Below are 12,034 nucleotides of genomic sequence, written 5' to 3'. Positions count from 1 at the left end.
CAACCACCGTTTAGCCAGGCTATTTAGAGTTTAAAAACTGCTAATTAAAATGATCCACGAGTGGGAATGTTATCTTTTTTTTGTTGTAAAAAAATATAGCGTTGATTACATAGTGCTTTTATGCATGGTTAATTCATGGAAAGTTACATTTTTACTTCACTGTATATGCATTATAGAGAGGGAGTTATGTTATTTTGTATTTTAGTCAGATGTGTGTTTGTTATGTGTTCCGTGGTGCCCCCCCATCCCCTCCCCCATTTATAACGCTCTTTGGTTATAACGCTGAAATTGTGTGTCCACCGAGACCCACGTTATAGCAAGGAAGCACTGTATTTATATATAAACATTTAAACATCTTAACTTAACATTAAGTCCACAAACTTCAGTTCAGTTTTTCTTCTGTCAAACACATGACAGAAATCGGTTTATTTGTTTCTAATAGTTCCAATTTAAGAGCTGCAGGTTATAATGAAGAAAGGTTCAAAAGGAAAAGGTTAGTTTCTTTTGCCATCATAGATGTTGCCAACAATGCTGAAGACATGCACACGTAGTACTGAAGATGGTGGAGAGCAAAGAAATTACAGTCCTTTGTATAGCTCACTTTTCTCCATCCATCACTCCAGCGGCTTGACACTTTTTCGATCAATTAGTGGCTCATTCAAGTACCGATCAAGCTGAGCCTTTAACTCCAAAGCTCCATAGCTTTTGGCTTTATTTGTTCCAAGCAGATCGTCATATATGTTATCTAATAAACCTGTAGGAGCTTGTTTGTTGCAGGCAAGCAAGTAGAACACTTGTTAATGCATTCTATTTCAGAGAACCGCCTGGTAAGGTTCTCCTGCACCACCTTACGCATAGTTCGGATTCCTTTGGAGGAAGGTCCCTCTTCTTGAAGTAGCCATTTGAGACACTGGGAATTACGCAAGATGCACAAGACCTGGCAATGCTCGTTTCAAAAGTAATTTCTTCAACAAGAGTCCGTTTCTACTAAATTTGCAACAATGTCCTGCTGTCCAGCACTCAGCATGGAAATTGTCCATATTCAGTGCAGTAAACATTAAGTTTTGTTCAAGCATTCTGTATAGCATGTGCACGGTTGAATTCCAGCATGTTGGCACAGACTGTATTATGCTGTGTTTTGGTAGTTCTAGCTCATCCTGTATAGCCTGTAAACACTGCTTGGCTAGCACAGTGATTGAAATGAGTGGCTGCTCATTTTAGGTTTGACTAGAAATGCCATCATTAACAACAAGCTGTGGTGCATGTGCATTGCAGCTTAGATTAGGGATTTCAATGAAGTTAATTCCTTTCACAATGTTTACTCCACTGTCTCTCAGGACTGGATGGACTCAATCTGTGCTGATCCCCCAGTATTTCAGCATATCCATGAAAGTCTGTCTAATGTACTCTCCAGTGTGCGATCCTAACATTGGGCTGTACATTAAGAACATTTAACATTCTCTTCCAGTTACTGTCAATTCAGTGAGCAGTGCAGTAATACTCATTGTTAGAGATTGTTTCTCCTGCCCAAAATATATTCTGTGGCCAGCATTCTCAGTTGTCATAAGAGTCTTTATTTTTTGTACCACTTCACAGTATATTTCTGCAAGCATACGTGTGTGGTAACATTTTTCACTTTAATGTTGTATCTTGGTTCCAGTGCATCTATGCCTTGAAAACCAACATCCAACACTACTGTAAACAGCTGATCATCTGTTGCAATCATTTCCATTATTGCAATCATTTTCAATCATTTGCTTCAGATTTTCGATGTTGCTTCTTTTTATTTGTGCATCTTCAGGGTGGTGAATTTTAAGGTGAGCCCAGATATTGGAAGTATTTTTCTGCTTTTCTTTTTTTGAACCTAGACTCACTTTTGCAGCACAGAGGGTGCAGTCATCAACTGGGCGGTGTCAGTCATTTTAGTGTGTCTTTCTTTCTTTAACAGTTGAAAAGAAAGAAAGAAAGAAAGAAAGAAAGAAAGAAAGAAAGAAAGAAAGAAAGAAAGAAAACAAGCATTTCAGTTCCCATTCCGGAGTTTTAGCTTCACAGACTGAGTTAAGGTCGGATGCATTTTTACATTTTTTAAGAGAAGCACAAAATAAGTCTGGTGGAAAAAACGAGTTGGGGACATTCCGATTATTTGAACCAAAATAAATTTTTAAGTGACCTAAGGAATTTAAATTAAATTGCTCACTGAAAAAGATAAAACTGACAATTACGAGCTTCCATGCAACAATTTGGGTATGTTTAGTGAAGTTATTTTTAATAAGAAAAGCAGCCGGGTTGCTCAAACAACTATACATTTAATTTACTTTAGTTTGTGTTACAGAAAGAGGGGATTCATGCTGAACATTAAGTTCTCATTATTTAGGACCAAATAAAGATTTTGTCTTACCTTTAGTTTCTGCCTCTGAAACCTCAAGGTGAACTTGTGATGAGGACTTGTGCGTACCACTGCTGCTAGGCAACATAAACTCCCTCAATGCAGTGCAACGTTAATGCGCGGAAGAAAAAGAAACAAATCTGCCGCCGTTTTGTTTCATGCAATTTATTAGAACAAATATATGCCAAATATCGGTGAAGTCAAAACCGGCTATGGCTGAAATATATATATATATATATATTATATATATATCTATATATATATATATATATATATTGTCTGTAGCCGGCTGGCTAGATATTGTTGGCGACTATATCAACAACCTGATGAAGGTACGTTAGGTGTCAAACAAAGAATAGTTTTTTTTTTTTTGTTTATTTCTTTATCAAATAATGATTTTATAAATAAGAAATGTTTGTAACTATAAATCAGCAGGAGTGTTACACATTGAATCTTTTTGAAGAAGAACAATGTTGAGCGCACAACTATGAATGTCCATACGAAAAAAAAAAATTGGTATTTAAAACATGAGTGTTTGCTCATCTTCTACTTTTACAATATACATTTACTTATACTCGTCAGCACCTCTTCAATATTAAGCGTTGTAGTTCACAAATTACAATTCGAAACAATATGTCTTATGCATATATCTATATGATATATATCTATCTATATAATATATATATATATATATATATATATATATATATATATATATGTGTGTGTGTGTGTGTGTGTGTGTGTGTGTGTGTGTGTGTGTGTGTGTGTGTGTGTACACAGTAGATGCTGCTTATTAACAACCTCTCAGTTCCCAGCAAAAGTTGTCATTAACCAAAAGTTGCCAATAAGCAAAAAGCCCCCATTTTCAAGTGTATTCATATGGAATGATATATAATGTAGATGTACAAATATGGCATTGAAATACACGTGTTTTAAATGTTACAGTGTTAAAAAAAATTACATGAGAAACATAAAATGCCCAAACATAGAACTGTTTACTTCATGCGTGTGTAAAACAAACAAGAAAAAGGAGCAGGCTTAAACAGTACTGCACAACGATGTGCTACAATTGTCCTTACAATAAGTAAAGCAAACATAAAAATGTGTTCTACTTACAATCAATTAATTCCAAAGAACACAATTTTTAAATAAGAAATTGTCCAACGTTGCTTTTTACAATGTACCAGCTCCCGCTGTAAATCCATCTCAATTTTGCGTAGCCAGTTTCAAAACAAACTCCTCCGAAGGAAAGACACGGCATTTAATAAATTATACATGTTTCTTCTCATTTGTACGTATCTGTTTAACCTGCATGAATACCGTCTTTGTTTACAAACATGATCGCTAAACTGTTCTATTGTTTACTCGTTATTATTATCATTGTCATTATTATTCTCTAGTCCCTAACTATTACCACTTTCTTTGAGGGAAGCACCATAATCTAAATACATCAATATGCCATCACATATTAGATACACTTTGCTCAACAACATGCACGATACATAATAAACCACTGCTTTATCGCCAGTAGAATAACATTAACAATAATAATCACAGTAACAGGCATTGAAATATTACAGTTAGGGTCTCATCCTCACATAGTGCATCAACGATCTTTAATATTTGTGGATAAGAGCAGTATTTTTTTTATGTGTGTAAAAGCAAGCAGCTACAGAATTGATCGGCATTTTAATGTAAAGATGCACACTTCTGTAGCTATGTACAGTGGCTCTCAAAAGTATCCATGTTTTATTGTGTTACAACATGGCATCAAAATGGATTTAATTAGGAGTTTTTGCCACGGATCAACACAAAAAAAGTCCATAATATCAAAGTGAAAAATAAAATCTACATTGTTCTAAATTAATTACAAATATAAAACAGAAAATAATTGATTGTATAAGTATTCACCCCCTTTGCTATGACACACCTAAATAAGCTCTGGTGCAACCAATTGTCTTTAGAAGTCACATAATAAGTTGAATGGAGTTCACCTGTCTGCAATTAAGGTGTTTCACATGATTTCAGGTTAAATACACCTGTCTCTGGGAGGTCCCACAGTTGGTTTGTACATTTCCTAACAAAAACTACATCATGAAGAGGAAGGAACATTCAAAGCAAATTCAGAATAAGAGTCTTCAAAAGCACCAATCAGGGGTAGGATATAAGAACATTTCCAAGGCATTGAATATCCCCTGGAGCACAGTAAAGTCCATTATTAAGAGAGAATATGGCACAACTGTGAATCTGTCTTGAACAGGCCGTCCTCAAAAACTATCCGGAGTATCCGGGCGAGAAGAGCACTAGTCAGGGAGGCCACCAAGAGCCGTATGGCAACTCTAAAGGAGTTACAGTCTTCCACGGCTGAGCTGGGAGACACTATGCATACGGCAACAATAGCCCGGGTGCTTCACAAAAATGGTCTTTATGGGAGAGTGGCAAAAAGAAAGCCATTGTTGAAAAAATCTCACATCAAATCTCGGCTTGAGATTGCCAGAAGGCATGTGGGAGACTCTGAGACCAAGTGGAAGAAGATTCTATGGTCTGATGAGACCATAATAGAGTTTTTTGGCCTCAACGCTAAGCGATATGTTTGGCGCAAGCCTAACACCACACATCATCCTGAGAACACCATCCCTACCGTGAAGCATGGTGGTGGCAGCATCATGCTATGGGGAAGCTTCTCTGCGTCAGGGCCTGGAAAGCTTGTGAAGATAGAGGGCAAAATGGATGCAGCAAAGTACAGTGAAATCCTGAAGGAAAACCTGCTGAATTCTGCAAGAGACCTGGGACTTGGGAGAAGATTCATCTTCCAACCGGACAATGACCCCAAGCATACAGCTAAAGCCACACTGGAGTGGCTTAAAAACAAAAAGGTCAATGTCCTGGAGTGGCCCAGTCAAAGCCCAGACCTCAATCCAATTGGGAATATGTGGAAAGAGTTGAAAATTGCTGTTTACCAAAGGTCCCCATCCAACTTGATGGAGCTTGAGCAATTTTGCAAAGAAGAATGGGCAAAAAGTGCAGTGTCCAGATGTGCAAAGCTGGTAGAGACTTATCCAAATAGACTTATGGCTGTAATTGCTGCGAAGGTGCCTCTACCAAATATTGACTCAAGATGGTGAATACTTATGCAATCTTATTTTCTGTTTTGTATTTGTAATTAATTTAGAACAATTTATAGATTTTATTTTTCACTTTGACATTATGGACTTTTTTGTATTGATCAGTGGCAAAAACTTCTAATTAAATCCATTTTGATTCCATGTTGTAACACAATAAAATGTGGAAAAGTCCAAGAGGGTGAATACTTTTGAGAGCCACTGTATATCATTGCGTGCAAAATAAGCAATGGAAGCTGAATATGCCAATTCACAGCATTATTGATCATTATTGAGATCCACAATCCTGCAGTTTTTATATTTATCGCTTAGTTACTAAATCACAGGAGGAAAAGTTAATTGTGATAAATTAAGCATAATTATGAATGCACTCTAGCTCATATATTATGTGAAAGAAACAACTTGAACATTAACCCGCTATTTATTTATTTTTTTATTTAATATTTTTATAATTATAGTTGTAATAATGAAATAATTACCGTTCAATATTGATTGGTACGGGAGTGTCTACCCAGCTATGCAACCACATTGGCCATGTAATACAAAAAGGATCTTATATTGCAGTGCCTGGGCCCTGGGCTGCCTTTTCTTTTTTGGAGCATTCACATATGATAAAAGGCGGCTCTGGGCAACCTTAAATTGCAAGTGTGAACAGGGTCTAAGTCACTAGTTTTTCTAAGAAATTATGAGTATGCCTATAAATGCAGTCGTTAGTGTTAACTATGTTGCAAAGGCTAAGGGCTCTATTTAAACTACTATAAAGTGAGTTTTCCCCACTATCCTTTCTCTCTCTCTCTCTCTCTCTCTCTCTCTCTCTCTCTCTCTCTCTCTGCGACCGTAAGCCACTCAGAATACCAGCAGGCTTCGTACCCGTCTCGTTAAGTGGTCAGAAGAATTTATGTCTACAGGATCCGAAAAATTAAATATCATTTGAAGTAAGCCTGGTTCAGAGTCTAATAGGACCGAAAACTTAAGGGAGTTGACGTTTTCCGAGTTAGGCGTTCCTAAGCTTTTGAAGCTCATTTCATACCTCCTTTGCCATCTTCGCTGCCATGTAGGTGCACCATACCTAGGGCTCCATGGGACTGACCATCTGCTAATTCAAACCGTTGATCCTGAGCGCTGCCTAGGATCTCTTCAGGATGGGCAATTTTCTTTCATAGACTCATCAGAGTGAATGTTCAGGATTGCAGGTCCCTGAAAGTCTTGAACCCCAAAAGTAAAAACCAGCAGATACAGGTGGGACGCAGGTTTGGTTTCGATTTTATTCTTCTCCACACACTTCACCTCACTGATATCTGCTGACTTTTTTGGAAGTCCTCGATATCCTGGTTGCTTTTGCTGAAATTGGCCTTGGCCCAGTATTCTCGCTAAGCGGTATTGTCTCTTTCAACTAGTGTACCCACTTGATTCAACTCAGCAACAGTTTTCATGGTTCCTCTAAGGCGGCTGGTCAGTTTGGAGTTGCTGTTGTTAGGAATACTCGGGATCTTAGTCTGTCTTCCACCTGAAAATCTAATAGGAAAAAAGCCTATCGGAAAGTCTGTTTAAATTGTTCCCACGTTTGGACCTTCACCTCTAGTATGTCTTCAAATAACGATGTCTTCAAATAATAATTGTTGCAGGACCAAGCTCCCCACCCCTGTTTACCTGTAGGGAGTAATGACATTTTCATGATGGCGGTTTTCTTAGTTCTGCTTCCCTTCTCTAACTGGGCTATGGATTCCTCCAGTCTTTCCATTTTCTCAAATCTACACTGTATAGATTCTTGGCAAGTTGTGTGAAATCTCTGGTCTGCTCCATTATCTGTTCAAGTTCATCATTGTCAGTAGGGTTCCCTTCATTATGATCATTGCCCCCAGTAAGTCTTGCCCCTTCTTGAGAGACCTACAGATCGCTAAGTGACTCAGTGACTGGCTGTCTTATTGTCACATGGGGTCTAACTATATTTACATGTAGCTTAACTGGGGACCAGAGCTGGTTTTCCATTTCTGACATTATATATAATGCAATATTTAAATGTGTAGATACTAGCATTGTGGTTGTTTATTAGAAGAACCAAGAAAATGTATGGGTGGATACCAAGCTATATTGGAAAACAATTACAAAAAGAAAGGATTGTTGAATGACCACAGGTTAGGTATACAAATAGTTCTGTGACTGAATCATTCTGGCTTAATCCATCACTGAGCCAATTAACAATTACAATGCAAGAAAAATTATATATTGAATTAGCGGTATCAGTGATACCCAAACCAACATCAAAGCAGTTTTTAAATCAATTTATTTTTAGCATTAAGAAAGTAACACAGTTAAAATATCACTTAAATTTCACAAAGAACAAGTCCTATCAGGTTACCTAGCCATTGATATGTGTCAGCAATACAATGATTGACATGTATTTACAATAAACCCAGATAACTGACTCACAGACATATGAAACGACCTAGTTATACTGGAGGTGTTCCTAAGCTTTGTTTTGTGCTTGAGGATTGATGTTGTGTCTCAGTTACGGGGTCACTTAGCTATTTATTTGCACAATAATTGTTTAGTTTGTAAACTATGTATTTACTGTGCTTGACCATGTTTTGTTTTTTTTTTACCTACATGTCTGCATTAACTTGTTTGTGATTTACTATACTCACGTATGGTTTACCATGTTTGTTCTTTCTTTAAGTTTTTATTTTCATGCTAAATGTTACACTGAAATATAATTATCAGTACTTGGTATACAATGCATGTTTACAACATCCATCCTCAATGCATTCTGCTGCAAGAAAAAGTTAAATTGTTCACATATATTGAAGAATTGTAAACATGTATCTTAAAATTAGTGAAGTGGCAATAAATGCATTTTGACAGACTAGCAAATAATTCATTCCTCTGGGTACTGTGAGATTTAGCATATATGATAAAGTGCACCACTATATACATACGTTGTCTTGACTTTTTAAATAAGTTTGGTGACAGATGTCTCACCATGAGCTTTTTGTATTTCCCCATGGAGACTTGTGTTAGATGTTTGAATTATTGAGTCGATTGTCCCACTCGAAATATCACCTGATGTTTTCTCTAGAGGAAGCAGATGCTGAGATTTCCTGCACCTGCTGTTCTGTTTACGTTATCTGTGTGTGTTTACTGTTGAATGGCGGGAATTGCAAGTGTCTTGGTTTCCAGTATTTGTTTTCTTTTTGCTGATCCCGCTGAGGGATTACAGAGCTGGACTATGACCAGACCTCTATTGGGCATGCACATACAAGGCCAGACCTTTGGCATATGCCTTAGATGCTAATTTTATTGTCATCCTGTATGGTCTGTGGTGTTCACTCTAACTGGGTTTACTCTTCCACGGTATCAATTATGTCATCAAGCCTATTAAATTTTTATTGTGTTAGCAGATAAAAATATTCTCTGTCTATCTGCTATGATGCAACATTTGTTTTTAACACGGATCCACCTATCGACATGCCTAATGAAAAATTAAACATGCATGGTTTGACTTTGCAGGATTCTACAGTTAGCAAGGTGTAGTCACTTCCAAGCAGAGGATACCTAAAGCTTTCTTACATTTTGATATTTTCAGATACAGAATCCTGAGAGCACACTACTAGATGATTGACAAAGGATGGATTCAAAGCCTTGCCCTCGAAGTAAAGCATTAGTATATGGAAGAATTCTCCATTATCTGTCTTGCTATCCATTCCCTTAAGATTGCAGAAAAGCATAACAGAGTTAGCTATTGCTTCAAGGTGTCCACTTCATTCATGTCACATTTAGTAATCGAGACATACAGTAAGTGCTGAAATAGCAGTGCTTGGAATAAGGTTTTTTTTTTTTTTTTTTTTTTTTTTTTTTTTATGGAAACGTATGGATCTTTTACCAGTAAAAGTAAAAGTTGTTTGTATTTGAGGCAGCATGGCAGGGTTAAAGCCCTGTCAGTGCACAGGTGTGTATATTTGGGGAGTATTGGGTGGCAGGGAGGCAATTAAATTCCTCCCTGCAAACACACATGGGAATCAGAGGTGGCCAAACTGAGGCTCACAAACCACATGTGGCTCCTTTGCAGTTCAAGAGAGGCTCTCAGTGAAATGCAGTGAAATTTGTGTTACCTGTATTCATTTATGTTAATTATTCTTTCTTATCTCTCATTCTCTCTCTTCTGCTTCTTTGAGCCTACATGTTCACTGCAAGGATATATTGTCACTTGTTGACCTTCGACACTGCTCACTGGCGCATGTGGATTTCGAAGGCAGATGTGCAATTGAAAGTATATTTCATAATTTTGAATTAAGTGCTCGTTCGTTTCATGGAGATAATGGCATTGAGCAAACTCTCCACAAATAATAAACTAACGTATGAGGCTTTAAACCAGACTGGGAGGAAGAGTTTGCAACACACGCTTACACACTGTAGCCTCTACAAGGCGAGCAGCAAACATCATTATGAAACACAAATCACAACACATTTTCATCTGAATATCCTCCTGGATCAGACTTAAGGCAGGTGCTGCTTTCAGTGTTCAGTAAATAAGCTGATTTAACAACTCAAGCGAGTTTTGTATGGCAAGCATGGAATATCGCTAGTGGCAAATGATGAATTAATCTTTTTATAAAATTGGAGTGTTGGCGCTAGACTAGAGAATGCTTGTTTACATGTTATATTGCAGGTCTAAAATTAATATTATATGTACATATCTTTCGTCTCGTCTTGAGCAGATACTATAATCCCTTTCAAAATAAATGTGCATTTGTCATCCACAAAGCTCAACAGTATTTAATACATGCAGCAGTCATACAAAAAAAAAAAAAAAAAACAGCATTCAGATCTACTCAGCACCTGTGTAGGCAATGTTCTATCTCTTGTTGTGTATTTTGCTGCCATCAAGAGATAGCATAAAAACTACTGTACTGCACAACAATGCTAGTATTTAAAATGTCTTGATTGCAAACATTTCATGTTTTACAGTACGTGTACAGCACGTGCACTGGACAGTGTTCTCTGTTTGTTGTTTTGTTTTTATGTAATCTAAATGTAATTAGGATATACCTGAACACATTTTGAATGTATTAATTAAGTCATCTTCTCTTTTTTTTCTTTTGTAAGGTCAATAATAGATAAACTGGGTGCAGAAGTCTTCATGAAGGTTTATGATTACTTAAAGAAAGCAAGGCAGAAGCATGCAAACGAAGCTGAGATCAAGGAGTACTTGGCGAAAATCATTGAAAAGCCCAGTGACTGCTTTGAGGTGGATCAGCTTCTTTACTTTGAAGAGCAGCTCTTGGCATCAAAACGAGAAGAAGCCTAAATTAAAAAATATATATATTGACGTGAAGTAAAAAAAAACTCATCTAAGTGGCACTTGAGAACTGGACACTGTGTTTGTAGCACTCTAACAAGACTTACTTTCCTTGTATTACAGATGGGCCAGTGAAGCAAGATTTAATTTATTACTGCCTTTATTGCTAAGAACAATCTTTAGAAAAAAGTATAAGGCATTAGTGACACAACTCTTCTCCTCTACAGCAGAGCACATCAATAAGTGATGTGCCTGTTAAAGTCAGAGGAATACTGTTGTAGCACAATGATTGATTTTTTATTTGAATGATGTCATTGTTTAATTCTTGTGGTAAGTAACTATCTTTGAAATCTGCATGCATTAATACTGTTTGGGAAGGAGGTGTGTGTGAGGTTTGGGGGTTAGTGATTGGCATTTGAATTTCGTTAACTGGCCAGGGTAAAGTCAGATTTTCAGTCTGACCGTCTATGTGTCATTTTATTGGCCTTCTGAATTAAGGAAAGTAGATTGTGTTTGTCTTTTTTTTTATTTAGCTGTGATTTCAATATCACACTTTGACCAATATTTCAGTAAAAAATGTACAGTATGCTGCGATATGTGGTTAAAATACTATGACAATTGCACTAGGTATGTCACGGTATCAAATTGACAGTATGGGAACAATTTAAAAGTATACCATGGTGTGGCAAAGTGGCTAGTGGAGGGGAACAGGTATAGCGGTGATGCGATGCAGGAGTGACAGGCAGACAACAGTTTCCAGTGGAAAGGTGCTTTTATTTATAATCCAGGTCTGGTGACCGTTAAATAATAAATCCCCGGCTATACACAACAATGTGTAAAGCACGGGGATAGCAATAATAGGACACAGTCCCGAACAAAACGAACACACGGTCACCAGTCCTGGGTGAGTGCAGACGTGCTTGTGGTGGGTGAAGACACTGTATTTTGTGACGGTTCCGTGCAGTGGTGATCCGGATTGTGCTGACCCTGGTCGACAGCTCCGGATAGGTGAGTTAACTGTCTGGTGGTGAAAAACGCAGACAATTACAAACAAACACAACACGTAATTCCTCTTTACAACGAGAGCTCCTCTCTCGATCCTTCTCTCTCCAAACGTTAACCCAAACGAAGGAGAAGATCAGCGTAACCCTGGCCCCTATATGTAATCCCGCATGATATCGAGATAAACGGTTGCAGCTGCCTTATTACTTGCAGCTGCCTCTCGTTTAC

General features: G+C 37.5%; 1 protein-coding gene across 1 annotated transcript in view; it reads left to right on the top strand.

Moving 5' to 3' along the window:
* LOC121314639 (serine/threonine-protein kinase Nek11-like) overlaps positions 1-11,545 on the top strand; it is a 131,565-nt gene extending 120,020 nt beyond the window's left edge. Inside the window, exon 9 of the mRNA XM_041248090.1 lies at positions 10,612-11,545. Coding sequence (XP_041104024.1) covers positions 10,612-10,813 — 202 coding nt within the window. The 3' untranslated portion in view covers positions 10,814-11,545. The remainder of the gene's footprint in view (positions 1-10,611) is intronic.
* The last annotated feature ends 489 nt before the right edge of the window (positions 11,546-12,034 follow it).

Source organism: Polyodon spathula, chromosome 4 (genome assembly GCF_017654505.1).
Source record: "Polyodon spathula isolate WHYD16114869_AA chromosome 4, ASM1765450v1, whole genome shotgun sequence".
Taxonomy (NCBI): domain Eukaryota; kingdom Metazoa; phylum Chordata; class Actinopteri; order Acipenseriformes; family Polyodontidae; genus Polyodon; species Polyodon spathula.
Note: the sequence above shows the minus strand (reverse complement) of the source record. Positions and strands in the feature narration are given on the sequence as shown.